Source organism: Pelodiscus sinensis, chromosome 6 (genome assembly GCF_049634645.1).
Source record: "Pelodiscus sinensis isolate JC-2024 chromosome 6, ASM4963464v1, whole genome shotgun sequence".
Taxonomy (NCBI): domain Eukaryota; kingdom Metazoa; phylum Chordata; order Testudines; family Trionychidae; genus Pelodiscus; species Pelodiscus sinensis.
The window spans coordinates 51769366-51790054 of NC_134716.1; the positions used below are offsets into that span (position 1 = coordinate 51769366).

General features: G+C 44.1%; 1 protein-coding gene across 2 annotated transcripts in view; it reads right to left on the bottom strand.

Moving 5' to 3' along the window:
• The window catches only part of MEGF10 (multiple EGF like domains 10), a 176538-nt gene that overhangs the window by 59769 nt on the left and 96080 nt on the right, over positions 1-20689 (bottom strand). For both annotated transcript variants that reach the window (XM_006130122.4, XM_075931920.1), the window contains exon 9: positions 6474-6686. In XM_006130122.4, coding sequence (XP_006130184.1) covers positions 6474-6686 — 213 coding nt within the window. The remainder of the gene's footprint in view (positions 1-6473; positions 6687-20689) is intronic.

The window sequence follows — 20689 nt, forward strand, 5'->3', positions numbered from 1 at the left end:
AGGAGTGGTGTCCCTGCCCAAGGTTTGTGGAAGGCTGGAGAGGGATGGCACGAGACAAATGGCTTGGTCACTGTCTTCGGTCCATCCCCTCCAGGGTTCCTAGGGTTGGCCATTGTCGGCAGACAGGCTACTGGGCTAGATGGACCTTTGGTCTGACCCAGTACGGCCATTGTAAGCTCAGGGCTCAGGGTCAGTGGTCTCAGTGGACCACCTTGATTTTCATGCACACCTGCTCCTGGGTGGCCAGGCTGACAGCTCTCCTGCCCTAGACGGCCACTTTCCTGTGCCTAGTGCGGAGGTCGTGGACGAGGTCCACGATGTCCGCACTAGCCCAGGCGGGTGCCCGCCACTTGCTGTCCCGGGGAATCTCCCGGGAGCCGCCAGCCTGGTCCCGGGAAGAGGGGGAGGGTTAGGGGGCATCGGGTGGGTGGCTCGAGCCATGCCAGCTGCAGGGTCTGCTGGCTGGGTGCTGGCAGGCTTGCACCTGGCACGGGCACCGTAGCCAGCCCGTGCCCCTTTAAGAGGTCCGGGGCCGGGAGGGGGGCAGTAGAGTTTCCCTGGTGTTGGCCAGAGTGGCCACCAGGGAAACCTGGGGAGGGCTAGCCTCCCACTAGTTCGAATTAAGGGTCTACACAGCCCTTAATTCGAACTAGCTAATTCGAACTAGGCTTAATCCTCGTGGAATGAGGATTACCTAGTTCGAACTAAGCGCTCCGTTAGTTCGAATTAAATTCGAACTAACGGAGCGCTAGTGTAGCACCTGTGAAAGTTAGTTCGAACTAACGTCTGTTAGTTCGAACTAACTTTGTAGTGTAGACATACCCTTAGATAATGAATGGGAGAGGGAAGGCATGGATTCACACACAGAAGTTTAAACCACACAATCAAAATAAAGAAAAATACCCTGATCATGACTAGTTACACTTTCCCTCTATTCACAATATATGCTGATCTGTCAAGTTTACTCCCATGTCCAATATTTCATATAGGCATGGTAATTCTGAACCCTGCATCTGCTTTCTCCAGCACTTTTCTTAGAAATCCCTACAAAGGAAGAGCAGACCAGGTATCTATATCCAATTCAAATTGCAGCATTGTATCCCCATTGGTTCTTCTGGCCCCTTGCTAACACCCTTGCTAGCTACCTGATTTAACCCCCTAGTCACTGGGTGTTGGCCAGCACTCCTCCTATCCATCATAAATATATATATTTTGTGTGTATAAAGATATATATATATACTGTGTATAAAGATATATATTTTTTCCCCAAACTAAACACACACACACACAATTAGTACAATGTTACATAATGTAACACTAATACATATAGTTACAAAGGTATGCATTTATTTGGTTTGAGAAGAAAAGATCTATCTTTTCCATATCTGTATTTAAAAAACCCTTCATATATTACACCTGCATTTCACAACTGTGAATTTCTCATGACATTAAAAATATTTAAATGGTGAAAAATGTCAAGCTTCCTTCTATGACTCTTGGTAATTCAGCTATAACTATTTTTCAAATAATAGTTAGAATCAGCATCTTATTTTCTTACAAAGCCCATTTAGAAATACAATCCTTTTGTCTGAGAAAGTTGATAATTTTCTTTAATAAAGCAGCATTCAAAGAGTAATTTGAATGTTCTTCTCTTTAAAGCTGTGGTTAAGAAATGTACAACTGGCTTCTTTCCAAGAAATCACTTTCATAAGGAGAAGTCAGAGGCACTGTCAAACTGGGTGACCTTTTAGAATGTGTCTAGTCTACGCTGTACATACCTGGTGATGGACCAGCTGTCTCTACCTGAAACAGCAGTTCCATTGAATGGCTAGTCAGACAGCTGTTGTCTCATAACAAATGGACATCATCAGCTGTGCTAAGATATATGTGCTGGAAAAGTGGACACAATGGAGTACTCTGTAGCACTCTGGCAGACAAAGCATTTGCTTAATTCTCACCAAAGGAAGCCTTAATATCCAGATCAAATATATTTACAATGGGAAGACTGTTTAAAGATAGTCTTCTGGCACTGATTAAAGTAAAGTCCCCTGAAGTGTGCTGGAAAGAAAGTGTCTAAGTCCAGACACATTAAATGACCCAAGGCAACAAGGAAGTTTTAAATGCCCAAGACTTCCTTAATTTGCGGTCGGTGTGTGTGTGTGTGTGTGTGTGTGTGTGTGTGTGTGTGTGTGTGTGTGTGTGTGTGTGTGTGTGTGTGTGTGTGTGTGTGTGTGTGCGCCGCGCGCATGCACACACACAGGAAAAAAACTGAGGGGTCGTTTTCCGGTCTGAAGGTATGACAAGTATTTATAGCACTTTGGGGTATTGCAGAATTAATCATCATCATCTTAAAATAGCCACAAGTGAAAATAGGGAATGTATACATCTCTTTTTAATAATGCAAGACTAGTTTAGAGTAAAACTTTGGTAAATCAGAGGGAAAATCTGGCACCCTAATCTTTTCATTTGGATGGTGACTGAGAAGTTTAGAGTGGTTGATCTAGTGTGTATGGAAACAGTTCAAGCCACATCAACAGGCTATGTGGTGTTTGCTGAGAATAGTCTGTATATTAATATATGAGAACTACAGGTAATTGGGGCTGGAATGGAAATATTCTCAAATGAAATACATGTTCACCTCAGGAAACACATGATGTAGAAAGAGAAGCAAAAATGTGTTTCCTGAGAAGGAAGATCCTTATACCAAATTGGTTTTCTACATACCTCCAGAGGCATTTTGGATATAATCCCCAGATTTCTTACCACTATAGGAAGTATTCAGTGATCTGGAAAGCATTCTCAACCCTGCCAACAATGGACAGCATAGAATGAAAAAATAAGATAAATATATAAAAATGAAAATTAGTGGTACAGTGATTTTAGGAAATAAATCCTCTGAGCTGTTTTTTTTTTAAGTGTGTAGCATATGAGACAGACTAAGGCATTGTGAGTATTAGTAAGGCATACTCGCACATATATTGATTGACACCAAAATTAGTATTCAGTAATTTGTAATTAGATGTAGGAAGCTAGAGCACTTTTGAAGCTTTTTTGATGGTTCTCATGCAGTTAGCTTAATTGGCAATAAGATTTGTGTGTTGAGATAGAAAGGTAGCATAGATGTTGCAAGCATTTCTGCTTCTTTTCCTGTTCATTTTTGTTAACATTTAATGTGTATGTGTATAAATATAAAGATTTTATGCCATGTATTTATTTCAATTTATAAAATGGTCCTATGAAAAACTCTATGTATATGTTCAATTCCATAAAAATCTCATACAGAAATACAAAATGATCTAATGTCAACATTAAAAACACTCCTAGCACACACAAGCTGAATCCACCCAACATCTCCTCCATTCTTCCCTCAGAAAAAACATGAGAGAATAGATATGCTCTGAATAGCAGCATACTGGGACTGTGCTAAACCCAAGCCCATGAATAAATCCTGGGTCAAAGCCCCACTATTAAGAATGACCTTGGGGAGCCAGGTTGAGTGTCCCTGCTGATTTAACTGCCATATGGAACAACGATGCAATAGAAAGCCAAGACAAGCACACCAGATCAAAAATAGTACAACTTGAACTGCATTCAGAAAAGAACTGGAAAACAGTGTACTCTGTGTAGTTTGCTCCCTATATGAATTACTGCTAGGTAAGTGAGGAGCTTCATTCTGTACCTCCTAAAGTTTCCAAATGATCACCAGATACCACCAAAGCAGAGGAAAGGCAGCAATCCAGCCTCAAAATGACATAGTGCAGGTTCATATCCAAAACAACAGGAAATAACTGTCTTGCCAGAGACAGATGGGCAGTTACTATTTGCTGACACCTGCCATTTGAACCTCCAGAAGCAACCAAAGATCTAACAAGGCCCCCCGGTTTGTGGACCTGAGTAGCAAGGACAAGCAATTCCTCTCATTAAAAGAAGCTAAATATTACATTTGCCAATTCCTCACGTTGTTCCTGTAACATTCTAGTTTTACTTTTATTTTATCTTAGGTTAGCCTCACTTTCATTCATGCCCAATTACTGGAAAACTGATCAACAGCATCATTTGGTATAAGAGCACAAACACATGCTGCACATCATTTGTGTATGGTTGGCACTGCAACCCAGACAACTTCACATACATAATGATGACGGGGAGTAGAACAAAGCATTCCATGAAAGAGCCCTTGGCACAGACAGGCAGTAACACAGAACTGCCCTCTGAGCCATCTAGGACAGAAGAGAACAATGTCACACTAATACATTGCTATCCCTGTCTGGGTCGATAGACATCTCAACAATTCCTTGTGGTAGGTAGCGTTCAAGGTAGCTGATGTATCTGAAAGAGTCAGCATAGACACTTGATCTTCATTCTTCACCAGCAAGTGCCCTAATCACTGGCAATAGAATCAGTCAGTCTTTCTCCCCTGTTGAAGCTGTTCTACTTTGTATACATACACATAGTTAAATATTCACTAGGCCAGCAAGTGACACTAACTCTGTAGCATGATTATGAGGGCACTCGTAAGGAAAGCTGCGGAAGTAGGGTCTCCCACATCCCAGTGCTCTAACCACTGCACTATGAACTATACTGGGATATACTTAAAAAACAACAAATGATCTAGTAGCACTTTATAGACTAACAAAACATGTAGATGGTATCATGAGCTTTTGTGGGTACAGCCCACTTCTCTCTTTATCCAAAATTCTTTCCTGGCTCTCAGAACCCTTCCCACTAACCCCAATATGATTCTATGAAAAGCTGCTGTTTTGACAAATCAGTTTTTTGTCAAAAAATGTTTCATGGAAAAATACCCAGGCAGCTCTACATAGATGTTTCCTGATGTGTTTAATTGAGAGTAAGTTCTTTCCCAGTGGTCTGGCATTTAGTCACAGAAGATAGTCAGAAACAACTGTATCATCAAAAGTGGAAGGGAAGTATCCTCAGGGAAGCCAACATTTATCATTATTCATAAGTTATCTGAGTGCTACTAGTTGGTGGTCTTAATCACCCCCTAGCACGAAGGAAAAAGAAAAATATATGAATGTCTTGTGAAGCCTGTGAATTTTTGCTTCCCTCCTCTCATTTTTTCTCTATTCATCTGTAACATGCACTTACAGACACACATACTTCCACACGCACAACATTACTAAGTTCCATTTGATTTGTCATACAAAGGAGAAAATGTTCAAAAAAAGATTAGCCATATGCTGCTGTTTACATTTGAACATTTGTGATTTGATTTGACCGCAAGCTGTCTTCCAGAGGTATAAATGAAGGAACAGCTGTGTTGAAAAATCATAAGTAATCCTTAAAATATCAGAAATGCTATACAACACAATACATTCCTGTCAAACTAAACTTCCACGCTAGTCTTCAGTAAAATTACAGAAAACTGGTTAACTGTAATTCTTACACATAGCAGTATTTGGCTCCCATATGACTGTTTTGAATTCCAGACAACGTGCAGGAAAATGGGGAGGGATTATGGGTGTTTTTACTCCCAAATTTTCTCTCCAACGCATAATTTATTGGATCTCACATCCTGTCCAAACAGTATTATTTCAAATCACATTTCAAGTAGATACGATAAACAGAAGTACAAGTACACCAAACTATAAGTACGTAAGTGCAATATGAGAATTACAGCCCTCTCTTACATGGCTTGCCAACAGAAATTATGCTGAACAATTTAAATAATCCATGAATTTATTTCTCACAACGCCTTCTAATACCTCTAACTTCAACTTTTCTTGAATATTAGATTAAGTAGTTACACTTCTAAAATTTATCATCATGGTGAGAATCCAGATATATCTCATTAAAACTGATTGTTTATATATATATTGATTGGCGATAGTCTTAATTAATAGTATGCCAGCACAAGTGAGAGGAGAAGCAAGCCAACTGACTTCATATGGTGAAGAATGTAAAGATTTATTTTTATATGTAGTAAATATAGACAAAGACCAAGTCAATTTTTATCTCTTGTGTCAATACATCTTGACATTTATCTTAAAATCTGATTATCGGTTGCTATTTAAAGACATCAAATAAAACAAAAAATAAATGCAGATCTTATTATTATTATTGTGTTTCTTGTGATTATAAAAACTTAAAATAGTCTGTCTAAATTTTTTAGCTGCTTCATTTTTCCTGGAAATAGGGTTGCCAGGTGGCCGGTTTTGAACCAGAAATTCACATATATGAGCTTTCTGTTCGGGAAATAAATTGAGAAAATATAAATAGAAAATATAAATGTCCAGTATTTTCTAAATAATGTAGAAATGTATATGTAATGTACTGCAATGTTATGTAGATTGTAATGTAGATTGTGATGAAATGTCAAGTGTGTCCAGTATTTTTGTTGAAACCATCTGGCAACCCTACCTGGCAACCTAAGGAATGTATTTCCTTATATTTTACATTCCTGGTTAAATGTTCCACATAGAGAAAATCTGCTAAAAGATAAAAAAACATACCTGTGAGTGTTTTGCAAATGACATGGGCATTTTTTGTCACACTTTAGACCATAAACTCCCTCAGAGCAAAGTCGTGTTTCACAGTGTTCTCCCGTATATCCTGGATCACAGAAACATGCACCACTAATATGATAGCATTTCCCTCCATTCATGCACTGACAGGTTTTTGCACATTGCACTCCGTAAGTCCCCACTGGACATTCATCCTGGCATCTGTAGGGGAAGTCAGAAGAATTTACTTGCCTTTAATTTAAAACGTTTTTTGAGAATCAATGAAAAAATATATCTTAATGTGTGAGGAATTTTGTCTGGATAGAATTCTTAAAATCATTATAGGTGGAGTTTGTCTTTATTTAAGGTTACCTATTACTTTTCATTATAAGCTCCTGTTTTCAACTACTTACAACTTTGCCACATTTTAACCTTTCCATGATTGTTATTTGCTCCAGACTAAATATTTTTGGAATGTTTCAGCAAAAACATTTCATTCATTTATGCACACAAAAGGTAGGGAATCATAGAATTATAGGACTGGAAGGGACCTCGAGAGGTCATCGAGTCCAGTCCCCTGCCCCCATGGCAGGACCAAATACTGTCTAGACCATCCCTGATAGACATTTATCTAACCTACTCTTAAATATCTCCAGAGATGGGGATTCCACAACCTCCCTGGGCAATTTATTCCAGTGTTTGACCACCCTGACAGTTAGGAACTTTTTCCTAATGTCCAACCTAAACCTCCCTTGCTGCAGTTTAAGCCCATTGCTTCTTGTTCTATCCTGAAAGGCCAAGATGAACAAGTTTTCTCCCTCCTCCTTATGACACCCTTTTAGATACCTGAAAACAGCTATCATGTCCCCCCTCAGTCTTCTCTTTTCTAAACTAAACAAAGCCAATTCTTTCAGCCTTCCTTCATATGTCAGGTTCTCTAGACCTTTAATCATTCTTGTTGCTCTTCTCTGGACCCTCTCCAATTTCTCCACATCTTTCTTGTAATGTGGTGCCTAGAACTGGACACAATATTCCAACTGAGGCCTAACCAGCGCAGAGTAGAACGGAAGAATGACTTGCTCGTGGGTCTGGCCCACGAAAGCTCATCATCTAATAAACCATCTTGTTAGTCTTTAAAGTGCTACATTGTCCTGCATTTTGCCACACCTGTTAATGCATCCCAGAATCGTGTTTGCTTTTTTTGCAACAGCATCACACTTATATTCAGCCTGTGGTCCACTATAACCTCTAGATCCCTTTCTACCATACTCCTTCCTAGACAGTCGCTTCCCATTCTGTATGTGTGAAACTGATTGTTCCTTCCTAAGTTGAGCACTTTACATTTGCCTTTATTAAACTTCATCCTCAGACCATTTCTCCAATTTGTCCAGATCATTTTGAATTATGACCCTATCCTCCAGAGCAGTCGCAACCCCTCCCAGCTTGGTATCATCTGCAAACTTAATAAGCTTAAGTTTAACATTGGGAAAATAGATTGTTTTCTCAATGTTAAATATGTCTCTCTCTCACACACACACCCTGCCTCTCCTTGTGGCTGGTTCACCCAACAGGTAAAAAGCCTACTGACACTACCAGTTTCTTTAGCTCAAGTGGTCATCTGTGCTCTAATCTCAAGATCCTGACTTCATACCCAGCCAATGGCCCATGAGAGCTTCCGGCTGGGGCTGTAAATATAGTTTCACGTAGTTTTCTGTTTGTTTTTTAAATCGTAAAAATGACAAAACTTATGTTAGAAGAAGATTGGGTGGGATTCTGTGCTCTAACAAGACACAGGGTAGGACTAGCAACCTGAGACAAGGGGGGGATATGATAGCTTCAAGCCAACTATGTGTGTCGTTGAATCCTAGGCAACTCCAGTGGCTAGCAAGACCCCTAGAAGGCCTCTCTAAATTACAATAATCTCCTTGGGTTTACCTAGTGGCTGCAGCATTGTCTGGTATCTCTGCACTCTCTCCTTCCAACCCCCCCCCCCCCACACACACACCAGGACTTATGAAAGGAGTGTCCTTGGTGGGAGGGGGACGAAGGGGGAAGCCACACAGTTGTCTTCCACAGCGCTTGCCTCAGGGGAAGTACTCACCCAATTGAATACGTGTCTTTTGGGGCCCCTTAATGCTACTCTGGTCCTTTTGGACAGAATAAAGAGACCAGAGGAAGGATCTCTCCCATTATGGTTGCAATGTCAAACACTCAAAAGTTAGGAAATGTAAATGGCAGTGTGAGTATGCATTATGACACGATTTTAATTACACAGTCACGCGGTATTTGTTCTATAGGACTTCTGCATCATTCAATGCATAGGATGGACAATAAATGAATCAGTAAGCTGCAAAAAGAGAATGCCTGTCCTCTTGTGTTTAATGCATTGGACTGGGACTCTGGAGAACTGGATTCCCTCCTTTTCTCTGTCCTATGTGACAACAGGCAAGGCTACATTCACCACTTTGGAGATAGATTTTCTGGCGTTTGATTTACAGGTTTTGATTTAGACCCATAAATCAAACACTGAGGGCAGCTCCTGCCAGCACCTGTACTCCTCACAGTTGCAAGGAGTAAGGAAAGCAGATGGGACCATTTGCTTCCGTCAGCCTCCTGCTGTGTGAATGCTGCCAAGATCAGCTTAAGGTAAGCCAACTCCAGCTACACGTTTTATGTAGCTGGAGTTGTGTACCTTAAGCCAATCTTCCAGTTCCAATATAGACCTGGCTTCCATATACAAATATGCCAAACTAAAGTTTCATAAGCACTTCCTAATTTTTGAGTACTTGACTTTCCTACCTACTTTGAATATAAAGCTAATAAACATAATTACCATGCTTCGTAGTGAAGCAATTTGGAATTAACTGTTTAGAAGTGATTAACTGTATAGAAGGCTGTATCTACACAGCAGCGTTATTTCGGAATAATTGACATGATTTCAAAATAACATAATCCACATCTACACAACAAGCAGTTATTTCAACATAATGTCAAAATAATGTCCTTCAGCTGGAGGACTTCTTTCTCCAACTCCTGTAATCCTTATTTTACAAGGAGTAAGGGAAGTCAGAGGAAGAATGCTCTAACTTGGACTTTCTGTTGCGGAGACAGTACCAAAAGCCGAAATAAGCTATTTCAAGTTAAGCTACATAATTGATATAGCTCTAGTTGCGTAGCTTATTTTGGATTGTGATTAACACTGTGATTCAATATTGTCAAAATATGGGTGGACTAATCTCTGTCTTTAGAAGTAGGCCTCATAACCTTACTCTAAATAAGCCTCAAAACTTACTATTCCTAAAGCATGGTCAACTTTTAGTAAATACAGGCAGTCCCCGGGTTACGTACAAGATAGGGACTGTAGGTTTGTTCTTAAGTTGAATCTGTATGTAAGTCGGAACTGGCGTCCAGATTCAGCCGCTGCTGACACTGACCGCCAGTTCTGACTTACATACAGATTCAACTTAAGAACCCCAAGTCAGCTGCTGCTGAAACTGATCAGCAGCTGATTCCAGGAAGCCCGGGGCAGAGCAACTGTGCCTCGGGCTTCCTGTAGTCAGCGCTGGTCAGTTTCAGCAATGGCTGACTTGGGGACGTCTGGGGCAGAGCAGCTGGGGTGCTGCTGGGTTGGTCCAGTAGCACCACTCCTCGGTGCTACTGGACCAACCCAGCAGCACCCCAACTGCTCTGCCCCAGGAGTCCTGATTCAGCCGCTGCTGAAACTGACCAGCAGCGGCTGAATCAGGACGCCTGGGGCAGAGCAGTTGGGGTGCTGCCGGGTTGGTCCAGTAGTGCCCAGAGCGGCGCTGCAGGACCAACCGGCAGCGCCCCACCTGCTCTGCCCCAGGGTCCACAACAAAAGCCTGGTCTGCTGGGGGGGGCACACTAGCTGCGCCCCCCCAGCAGACCAGGGACACAGGGAGCAAAGCGGCAGCAGGGGGTGGGAGGGTGCCTCGCCTCTGAGGCTTTGCCTGGCGCCGGACCGCTTTGCTCCCGGTGCTCCTGGTTTGCTGGAGACGGTCCCCAGCAGACCAGGGGCACTGGGAGCAGCTTTTCTCGCCCCGGAGCTCGAGGTTGCTGACCGCTGCCTGTGAGCTCCGGGGCGAGAAAGCCCCATTCGTAAGTGCGGATCCGACATAAGTCGGATCCGCGTAAGTCGGGGACTGCCTGTAGATAGTAAGGAGTCCTGTGGCTCCTTAAAGACTGAGGGTATGTCTATACTACCCTCCTAATTCGAACTAGGAGGGTAATGTAGGCAAATGAAGCCCGGGATTTGAATTTCCCGGGCTTCATTTGCATAAGCCGGGCGCCGCCATTTTTAAATCCCGGCTAGTTCGAACCCCGTGCCGCGCGGCTACACGCGGCACGGAGTAGCTAGTTCGGATTAGGCTTCTAATCCGAACTAGCTGTACTCCTTGTGGAACGAGGAGTACAGCTAGTTCAGATTAGGAAGCCTAATCTGAACTAGTTACTCTGTGCCGCGTGTAGCCGCGCGGCATGGGGTTCGAACTAGCCGGGATTTAAAAATGGCGGTGCCCGGCTTATGCAAATGAAGCCCAGGAAATTAAAATCCCTGGCTTCATTTGCAAGTGCGGTATGTCTACATTACCCCGCTAGTTCGAACTAGCGGGGTAGTGTAGACATACCCTAACAGATTTATTTGGGCATCAGCTTTTGTAGGTAAAAACTACTCTGTCAGATGCATGATTACACAGGACTTCTTGTTGTTTTTGCAAATACAGACTAACATGGCTACCTTTCTGAGAGTTAATAAATAATATTTCTCCTTGGGCTTTAGCTACAGAAACTGTTTCCAGTCCATTACCAGATATCTTAATTCAAATTTTCACAAATTCAACATATTGAAGAAGGGGATGATACTGTCCCTTAGTAGGAAAGATTGCCAAATGCAAAGCGATTACAAAAAATTTTATTTTCTCCAGTGAAGAAATGCTGAGAAGGAGAAGAATTAGTCATTTCTTCCAAGAAGGAACTTAGACTAAGATCTTAGGTTGAGTTTCTTCCTGAATGGTTTAGCTAGATCCCGAGGAGAGACATGTATTTCCCAGAGCATGGTATGCAGTATTTGGAGGGACAGAAAGCTTCCTTTGGATCCCCTGTCACACAACCTCCTCCATGCACCTCTCACACCCTGAAGCACTGCACTTCCTACCTCTCTCCTCCCTCCTAGCACTTTTGGAGTGCTGCAGATCTGCTACTTTATGCTCCATCCCTACTCCTTTCCCTCTTTCCCAGAGCTTGAACAGCCACGAACTGCTGATTCATAGCATTCCAACTCTGTGAAGAAGGGGGAGGAGCAGGGATGGAGCATGCATCAGTCAATTTGTGGTGCTCCGAAACTGCTGGGAGGGAGTAGGGAGTAAGGGGCTCCAATCCCCCAGTGTACAAAAGGGTGCGGTGGAGGGGTGCAGACAGAGGGTCCACAGGCCACAGTGGAACCACAGTGGGCCACCAGCTGCTGTGGCCCACTGAGATGAAGGAAGGCCACTCGGATGGTCCACTCAATATTCATGGTTGCCATTGCTGCGCTAATGTATTTTTCATGCTGCCAAGTCACTAAGAAATGCAGGGCAAGGGATCTGGGTCAGTGTTTCATTTTTAAGAAATTGTCAGTCCAGCAAAAGAAAAAGATACAAAATTTAATTTCACTAAAAATAAACATTCAAGGGAAAAACCCAACAAGTTCTTATAATCTGTGCAAAAGACTGATTAATAATAGATTAGGATAAATGCAAAGAGATTGGTGGAGGCTGTAGTTTCTATTTAAATCAACAACTAACTTATAAAAATCCATCTGCATAGAGTTGTCCTGCTACAGGTTGGACCTCCCTCGTCCAGCACCCTTAGGACCTGACCAATCCCCATCAAGGTGATTTGCTGGACCAGGGGAGATCCCTCCCAACATGGCCTGTGCTGAACTCCTGCCCCTTCTAGGGCTCCAGCCTGGCACCGCTGCTGCCTGCATGGCCATAGCTTTCCACGCTGGAGCTCCCTAGCTACCGCTACTGCACCCTGAGTTCTATGGCTAAGGCCAGAACGCCACAGCTGCTACCGGACCCAACCTCCCCAGCTGGAGCTGGAGCTCTACAGCCACTGCCAGACCCCAAGCTCTGCGATGGGGGCCAGAGCTCCAAGGCCACTACTGACCCTGCTACCTCCCAGCCACAGTGGGCAGACGTCTCTGCTGTGCTGCCAGGCCCTCCATGTCTCCCGTCCCTCCCATGGGGCTCCCAGGTGAGTTGCTGACCTCACCTCCCCCCCACTCCGGCCATGCTTTTGCCCTATAATCTGACCGCCTTATAACTGGGCTCTGTGGTCCAGGAGCATCCCTGGTCCTTCTGGACCATGGATGTTTCCGGACCAGAGAGTCCTGGTTAAGGGAGGTACAACTTGTACTACAGGTTTTATCACCTCTATACCTGTTAGCTTCTTTTTAACATGGATTTGCACTGGCTGTGTTATATGTTTCACTATTATTTTCAAGTTTGTGAGGGTATGTCTACACTACAAAGTTAATTCGAACTAACGAACGTTAGTTTGAATTAACTTTGATAGGCGCTACACTAGCGCTCTGCTAGTTCGAACTAGCAGAGCGCTTAGTTCGAACTAGGTAAACCTCATTGTACGAGGACTAAGTCTAGTTCGAACTTACTAGTTCGAATTAAGGGGTGTGTAGCCCCTTAATTTGAACTAGTGGGAGGCTAGCCCTCCCCAGCTTTCCCTGGTGGCCACTCTGGCCAACACCAGGGAAACTCTATTGCCCCCCGCCCGGCCCCGGACCCCTTAAAGGGGCACAGGTTGGCTCCAGTGCCCGTGCCAGGTGCAAGCCTGCCAGCACCCAGCTAGCAAACCCTGCACCTGGCACGGCTCGAGCCAGCCATCCGATGCCTCCCAGCCCTCCCCCTCTTCCCGGGACCAGGCTGGCAGCTCCCGGGAGCTTGCCCGGGACAGCAAGAGGCGGGCACCCGCCTGGGCTAGTGCGGACATCGTGGACCTCGTCCATGACCTCCGCACTAGGCACAGGAAAGTGGCCGTCTAGGGCAGGAGAGCTGCCAGCCTGGCCACCCAGGAGCAGGTGTGCATGAAAATCAAGGTGGTCCACTGAGACCCCCGACCCTGAGCCCTGAGCTTACAATGGCCATCCTGGGTCAGACCAAAGGTCCATCTAGCCCAGTAGCCTGTCTGCCGACAGCGGCCAACCCTAGGGACCCTGGAGGGGATGGACCGAAGACAGTGACCGAGCCATTTGTCTCGTGCCATCCCTCTCCAGCCTTCCACAAACTTTGGGCAGGGATACCACTCCTACCCCCTGGCTAATACCACTCCATGGACCCAACCTCCATGACTTGATCTCACTTCTCTTTAAACTCTGTTCTAGTTCTAGCCTTCACAGCCTCATGCAGCAAGGAGTTCCACAGGTTGACTATTTGCTTTCTGTTACTAGTTTGAGGCCTGCTACCCATTCCTTTCCTTTGGTGTCCTCTAGTCCTTCTATTATGGGAACTAATGAAGAACTTTTCTTGATGCACCCTCCCCACCCCACTCATGCTTTTATAGACCTCTATCCTATCCCCCCTCAGTCTCCTCTTTTCTAAACTGAAAAGTCCCAGTCTCTTTAGCCTCTCTTCATATGGGACCTGTTCCAAACCTCTGATCATTTTAGTTGCCATACCCTCTCTCTTCCCCTCTCCCACCTCCTTTTCCCAGTCTCCCCCAGTTTTGTTCAATAAAGAGAGATTCTATTTTTGACCACACGTTTTCTTTATTTTGTACATCAGGAAGGGGGGCTAGGGAAGGGTAAGTGGAAGGAGGTGAAGGAGGAATGGGGTACGAGCCCCCTATGGGGAGGACTGGGCTGGCTCTGCGGGCTTCTGGGGGTGGAAGCTCTCCTGCAGCCCCCCAATTGCCCCCTCTCCCCAGATGGCAGCCTGCGGCAAGTGCAGCCGGTCTGATGGCCAAGTGCTGTGATGTGCCCAGTGTGGGCACTCAGGGCACTCCAAGACAGGACTGCTTTGCAAGCGGGGCACCCCATAGAACTGTCTGTCCGGGGTGGGGGTCAGGTCCCTTTAAGCACAGCCCTTGGCTATCCTGAGACAGCATCTCCACGCTCTAAGTCCTAATCTGATGCTCTGCCGGCACTGCTTCCGGCCATCCTTAACCCCAGTTCAGGGTCCACTTAATGTGGACATGCTAGTTCGAATGAGCAAAATGCTAATTCAAACTAGTTTTTTAGTCTGGATGTGTTAGTTCGAATTAAGTAATTCGAACTAAGTTAGTTCGAATTAGCGCTGTAGTGTAGACATACACTGAGGGAAGAGAGCCATCTTAGATTGTTGATTGAAATTATCCAATATGCAAATATGAAACTAGAAACAGATTTAGTTGCACTTTCACAGCATTCATTGTGATCCTCTCTTCATTTTGCCATTGCTGTTGTGTTTCATTCCATATGAAACAATTTGCTCTTTAAAAACAAAATGGGGCAGATATCTAAAATCTCTCTTGATTCTGTAGCCATTAGGGTTTGTGAAGTGCCATGGAACATGATTTAACAACTTACTCCCACAGGAGAACAAGAGGCTGAACTTATAGGTTGGTTTCAAAATGAGAATTAGAGCCATTTAGCACCTCTTGTAAGATTAGGCCCTGAATAATGAATAAGGCTTGCAAAAAGATTATTTCTCGTATGATAGCTGACATAAGAATAAAGCAAAACGTCTATTTCCAATAGTTTTTGTTCTTTAGTACATAAGCTGGTTGTAAGGAGATAATTGAAGGTTAAGAAGAAAAATCTGAATTAAGACCAGCTGTTACAGATGTTTTCCACATAACACTAGTGCTGTACCAACACACGATAAAATATATATACAGAGACCACTAACAGTTCCCTGTAATTCAGTCACATTAACTTTTCTAGATTTCCAATACATACAACACTGAACCCACATTAAAACAGGGGGAAATTACTCATCACCAGAAATTCAGTTTGTTAAACTCCCTCATCTCCTCCCTTCCTGTAGACAATTCCAGACAATCACAATTATGCCAGGAAGCAAAGAGGGAAAGAATAGTGGAAGCCAGAATATATAAGGGGAGACCCCAAGCCTGAGGCTATTAGTTTTAAAGATGGCAACTTCCAATTTGGATAGTATTTTCCACAATGCAAGGGAGGGAGAGAAGAAGGGCCTATTTGCTGGTGCACAATTTTCTCTTGTTGTTGGTCTCACTCCTCTCCCATTCTGCAGGAGATTCTAGACAATCCACAGATGTTGCTAACCAACCCACAGAAGTTACTCATACTATGCTTTTCCTTGTATTACTCTTCTCAACTGAAGGAAAGAGCCATTGTTCTGGAAGGTTCCTACCTGTGAAAAACTAACATGGGAAGGTTAGAGTTAAAACTATCAGATACTGGCTGCCTAGAATTAAATCTGTGGGGGCCAGAGGGAAAAAATAAGGGGATCTGAGCAGCAGATCCACCCTCCCTTTGAAGACTGGGAGAATGCAAAACAGAGTATCTCCAGTATATTCCCTCTATTTTCTTGTCACTGTGCGCATGTAGGATCACTTAGTCTTAGAGGATGCTCTCCAAGATTATAATTGGTACTGGGAATCTACACCACATATGTAAGGTCATCAGGTGGGTTCTTTGTGCTGGCATATTTCTTTCCTATTTTTGCCTCTCTTTTTGGAGTTGGCCTTTGACTTTTTCTAATACCATCAAGGTGGTACTAGAGGGAAATTAGTTGGATGCAAAGAGGTGAGAAGTAGACTCCATGCTTCAAGAGACCAGGCAAAGAATATTAATATGTTGGAGTAGCATGAAGTCTACCTAGATATATCCTTCCTTCCTTCCTTCCTTCCTTCCTTCCTTCCTTCCTTTTGCCTCCCAGCTTCCTGGTTTACTGTACCTAATGCTGATTGCTTGGAATCTTCTATAAGATGACAGACAATAAATCCTACTTTTCAGATACAGGCAGCACAAAATATAGCATTTGGTATGATTTCAATCCAGCATGTAACAAAATGCTACAAATATTGTATGATAAGAATAGCCCCAAGTGCCATCCAGTGTCAGGCCATAGTATCAGGTATCCTCAAAACTGCAGGCTGGGTTTGAAAGTCAATGCATCCTCTCCATGGCCATTTTCATAGCTAATGGCTGGAACAGCAACAGTAGCATCTTTACAACTCACATATAGAGGTTTCTAGTCACTACAGCCACAAAGCCTCAGACTTCTTGCCTTCCCCAAACTATGTCCTATACATTACACAGTTTGGAATAAGAAGAATAGCTTTAAATCTGGATAGTCTCTGCTTCAAACACAATGGCTACGTCTAGACTGCCATGATTTTCCGGAAATGCTTTTAACGGAAAAGTTTTCCGTTAAAAGCATTTTCAGAATAGAGCGTCTAGATTGGCATGGACGCTTTTCCGCTAAAGCACTTTTTGCAGAAAAGCGTCCGTGCCAATCTAGACGCGCTTTTCTGCAAAAAAGTCCCGTTCGCCATTTTCGCGATCGGGGCTTTATTGCGGAAAACAAATCTGAGCTGTCTACACTGGCCCTTTTGCGCAAAAGGACTTTTGCCCGAATGGGAGCAGCATCGTCAGTCCTTTTGTGGAAATTCAAGCGGCCAGTGTAGACAGCTGGCAAGTTTTTCCGGAAAAGCGGCTGATTTTCTGGAAAAACTGGCCAGTCTAGACACAGCCCATGTCTCTTGGAATTGCCCCAAGAACAATTTCAATATGCATGACTGTGCCTTAAAGACAGCACTGACCCTAAAGTAAGGAGTTTGTGAATACCAAATGCCTTCTAATTCTAATCCAGAAAGAGCAGTTCGGGCCGATATATTTTTATGCCATTATGACAACTATGACTAAGTGAGTGTGAGGGAGTCTTAATTAGTGCAACTACTCCACTGAGGAATCAGAAGAAGAGGCCTGAAGTTATAAATTGATATAGGGAGCAATCTAATACCTGTTCACACCATGCTGTTAGCTGCTAGTAGGAACATAGCCACTGCACACACACCCCTTGGGGAGGCATAGCAAGCACTTCTCTCCACAGCTGGTCAACTGGTGTGGAATAGCCAATGGAATCATGTCCTTCTGCCCCACCCCATCTACTGTGAGATAAATAGTACCCTAGCTGGGAAGAGTCCCAGAATGTTGAGAAATACAGGGACTACAACTGTGCCTGGACCCTGTACAGGAGATCCAAAGATGGAAGGCTCTTTGTATATCTAATTTGGACAAGGGATATACACTCTGTGGCCACTAATTGTTTCTGTATTGTAAGACTTTTACTATTACAGAAGATTTGAATCTCAGCTGAGAAAGATAGAAGCCACATCTGTCTTTAGAAACACAAATGAGCAGCATGCAGGTTCTCATGTATATCACCTGGTCTCTCATGAAACTGGTTTGTGCTTTCATTCTGATTTGCCTGTATCTGTTTAAATGCACAATCTTCAGTGTTTCCTCACAGAGGCAAACATTTAATTTTGGCAACAATAATAGCTCTTCACTGGATGTTTTTCTTCATTGGGTTTGTTTGTGCTTTCTTATGGTTAGTTGGGTTATTCCCACATCCTGTGCATGTCTGTATTGGAACTGCATGTGGAATGCGGTGATGGTACCTATCATTCTTGGCAGAGATCCTATGGCCCAACCCCACTGATTAAGTTACTGTGGACTTCAGCAACTGGGTAGTATACTGTTTAAAAGGTATGCAGGAAGGCGCTTCTTTCAGCACTTTCTATCCTCTACTTTTGCCATGAAATATATTTGAGGAACATTTCAATAGCAGTTAGACCAGCAATGGGCAACCTCGGTAGAGAGTGGACTGCATGAGTAGCCCTCTTTCATTTCAATGGGCCACAAGATTGTCATAACCAAGATGGTCTCCTTGCATACCTAAAATTCGCAGGGTGTGTCAACTGAACTATAGCAGAGTTTTGACTGGATGCAGAGGGAGCACATGGCTCTCACAGTCAATGTTGTGTGCAATCAGTACATACCTCACTTAACATGCCCTTGCTTTATGTGTGTGTGTCACTTTAGTAATACTAGTAGGAAAAAAACCTTACATGGACAAAAGCCAGTGGAATCTAGCACATCTGCTCATGGGCAAAAGTAAAGAAAATGACTCGTGGATCACAATCAGAATCCCCATGTGCTGCATGTGGCCTGTGGGCTAGTAGGCCAGCTCAGAGAGCAAATGAATCTCTGCTTCTTCATCTTCTCAGGACTACTCGACTTTGGAAACTCCGGGGGCCACAATGATACTACTCACAGCACATGCCAAGGGCCACAAACTTAAGTGTGGTTGCATATATATGCAAATAGCTTCTTTCACACTGACAGGCATGAATACAAAGATTAAAGCAAGACTACACAACATGAAGGCCCCATTTAAGTCAGTTCTGCTGATATTAATAAAATGCAATATTTATCCCATTTCCACCCATAGGACAGCACTTTTAGTGAGCAATGACAGTCCAGGAATTTAACTACTGAATCACATATCAACAGAAGATCATTATAATGACTACTTTTTTTGTTTCAGCTCCTGGCCACGTGCTGTGCCCCACGTAAACCCAAACTGCACCCTGGGCTGCAAACAAATGGGCCGTGGGCCACGTTTTGAATAGCTGTGATCTATCTCATCCTATAGCCACAATTGCAAAAGGAAGATCCTCTCATTGATCCATTTCACCCCATTCTTGGTTCTCAAACTATCTCATCCTGTAGATCAGTAGTCTCCAACCTTTTTACACCCTTTTTACACTTTTTAAATGACAGACCAAGCCAAGATCTACCACCCCGCCCCTTCCTTGAAGCCCCGCCCCTTCCTTGAAGACCCACCCCCTTCCTTGAAGACCTGCCCTCTCTATTCTCCTCCTCTCCATCACTTGCTATCCCCAATCCTTATACTGCTGCTTATTTTTTTTTTTAATTCTTCTATAGGAAGAGGTTTTTCCAATATTTGGCCTGTCTACACTGGACCAAATGTCAGAAAAAAACCCTTCTTTTGGAAGCCACCTTATTCCTTGTGGAAAGAGGAATATAGGGGTGACCAAAAGAGCCTGTTTGCTCTTTCACTAAAAAAGCGGAAGAACAAACGCAACCCTGGATGCAGAAGAGTTTTTCTGGGATATCTCCAGAATCCTGAAAAACTCCTGGGCTGTGTCTACACTGGCATGAATTTCCGGAACTGCTTAAAACGGAATACTATTCCGTTTTCAGTTTTTCCGGAAAAGGAGCATCTACATTGGCAGGCTGCTTTTCCGGAAAAGCCCTTTTTCCAGAAAAGCGTCTGGCCAATGTAGACGCGCTTTTCCAGAAAAGAGCCCCGATTGCCATTTTCGTGATCAGGGCTTTTTTCCAGAAAAGACTACTGGGCTGTCTACACTGGCCCTTTTCCGGAACAGTGTTCCGGAATAGGGACTTATGCTCGAGCGGGAGCAGAATAGTTTTTCTGAAATAGCGGCTGACTTTATACAGTAGAGTGTCGTTGCTTTTCCGGAAATTCAAGGGCCAGTGTAGACAGCTCGCAGCTTATTCCGGAAAAGCGGCTGATTTTCCGGAATAAGTGGCCCAGTGTAGACACAGCCCTGCAGTCTAGCTGGACTGTTGCTGTGTTGAGATACGATGTGTAGGCTCTAGGGTGGGAATGAGGGTATGTCTACACTACAGTGCTAATTCGAACTAACTTAGTTCGAATTAGTTAATTCGTACTAAGCTGATTCGAACTAACGCATCCAGACTAAAAAACTAGTTCGAATTAGCATTTTGCTATTTCGAACTAGCATGTCCACACAGAGTGGACCCTGAACCGGGGTTAAGAATGGCCAGAAGCAGTGCCGGCAGGGCATCAGATGAGGACTTAGAGCGTGGAGCTGCTGTATCAGGCTAGCCGAGGCCTGTGCTTAAAGGGACCCGACCCCCACCCCGGACAGCTAGTTCTATGGGGTGCCCCGCTTGCAAAGCAGTCCTGGCTTGGATTGCCCGGAGTACCCACACTGGGCACAGCACAGCACTCGGCCATCAGACCGGCTGCACTTGCCGCAGGCTGCCATCTGGGGAGAGGGGGCAATTGGGGGGCTGCAGGAGAGCTTCCACCCCCAGAAGCCCGCAGAGCCAGCCCAGTCCTCCCCATCGGGGGCTTGTACCCCATTCCTCCCTCACCTCCTTCCACTTA